Below are 1365 nucleotides of genomic sequence, written 5' to 3' on the forward strand. Positions count from 1 at the left end.
CCGATTTGGCACACAACACCTCCTGATGGATAATGCAATGAAAAGGTACAAGTGGATGTCTAATAGCTTCCATAAACAATTTCAGGAATCCCACATTTTTTCCCACCATATTTGGTGCCCCATCTGTCGTGACTGACACAATTTTAGAGATATCAATGTTTAGGTCACTGAATATTTTTGTAACAACCTTACATATTTCGTTTCCTGATGTACTTATTGGCACTTATTCTAACTTTATTAAATCTTCTCTCATTGTGAGACCATCAGAATATCTAGCAATAATGACCAACCGAGCATTTGATGTGACATCAGTAGTTTCAGCAAGAGAAATCAAAAAATATTTACAACTATTTAAGTCTTTTTTTAATTGATGTTGTACGTTTTTGTTAAGATCTATTATTCTGTCTTTGATAGTATTTCTACTGAGTGGTAACTCAGAAATTCTTTTAATAATATCATCTTTATTTTTCATATCGTGAAATAGAGCTGGTGCACATCTTAGAAATGTTTCCTTAATAAATTCTCTGTCACTGAGGGCTTTTCCATGCTGAGCTATGGAGTGAGCAATACAGTAACTTGCTGATGTTAAATTTGTAGAGCATCTTACAAATTTAATGATGGAATTTGATTGACTTTTATAGAGGTGTAGCTGCCTAGAAATGTATTCCTTCCTTTCATCGATACTTTTTTTCAAGAGCTGACAATGATTAGTTTCAAAATGTCTCTTTACATTCCACGTTCTGCTTACTACCATTTCATTACACAGTATGCACAATGATCTGTTGTTTCTGTAGACAATCCCGTACATCTCGGTCCATATGTCTTGAAAGAGTCGGCTACTGCTACTTCCACTTCCTTTATCACTCAATCTTGCTTCTTTATTTATTTTTTTTTTTGATTTTCCATCACAACGCTGCAAAAATAAATAAATTTTTTATAAAAGGTTGATAGGTTTCTTACCTATTAACTTTTTGCAGTGTTGTTGCACTGACTCCTGGTGCAAAACAATTCAAAGATAGCATGTATAACCAACAAATGCATGGTGCTGTAATCAATTATCCGACACGCAGAATGTCTCATTGAGCACTGTTGCACTGTATATCTTTTTCTTCTAACTCTCCCACTCCTGTCTCCTAACAAACATGTGATCAAGTGCGTCTGTTTGCCGAATGCACCTGAACACATGGGAAGCTTACCCAAGGCACATATTGACAAAAATGAGGCCATTTCCAGAATTGGGCATTTTGTCACTCGAGTAAAAATAAAATGTCATGAGTAAAGATTAATCTCTTTATAGTGCAATTCTTAACCTTTTTATATTAATATCAATATTGGAACAATGTATCTTGGATGTTTTCACTATGT

General features: G+C 34.4%; 1 protein-coding gene across 1 annotated transcript in view; it reads right to left on the minus strand.

The window, feature by feature from the left end:
• LOC106727131 (general transcription factor II-I repeat domain-containing protein 2B-like) overlaps positions 1-824 on the minus strand; it is a 1334-nt gene extending 510 nt beyond the window's left edge. The window contains exon 1 of the mRNA XM_014544617.1: positions 807-824. Within this exon, the coding sequence (XP_014400103.1) occupies positions 807-818 (12 nt within the window). The 5' untranslated portion in view covers positions 819-824. The remainder of the gene's footprint in view (positions 1-806) is intronic.
• Positions 825-1365: the final 541 nt, after the last annotated feature.

This window comes from Myotis brandtii, unplaced genomic scaffold (assembly GCF_000412655.1).
Source record: "Myotis brandtii unplaced genomic scaffold, ASM41265v1 scaffold374, whole genome shotgun sequence".
In the NCBI taxonomy this organism is placed as follows: domain Eukaryota; kingdom Metazoa; phylum Chordata; class Mammalia; order Chiroptera; family Vespertilionidae; genus Myotis; species Myotis brandtii.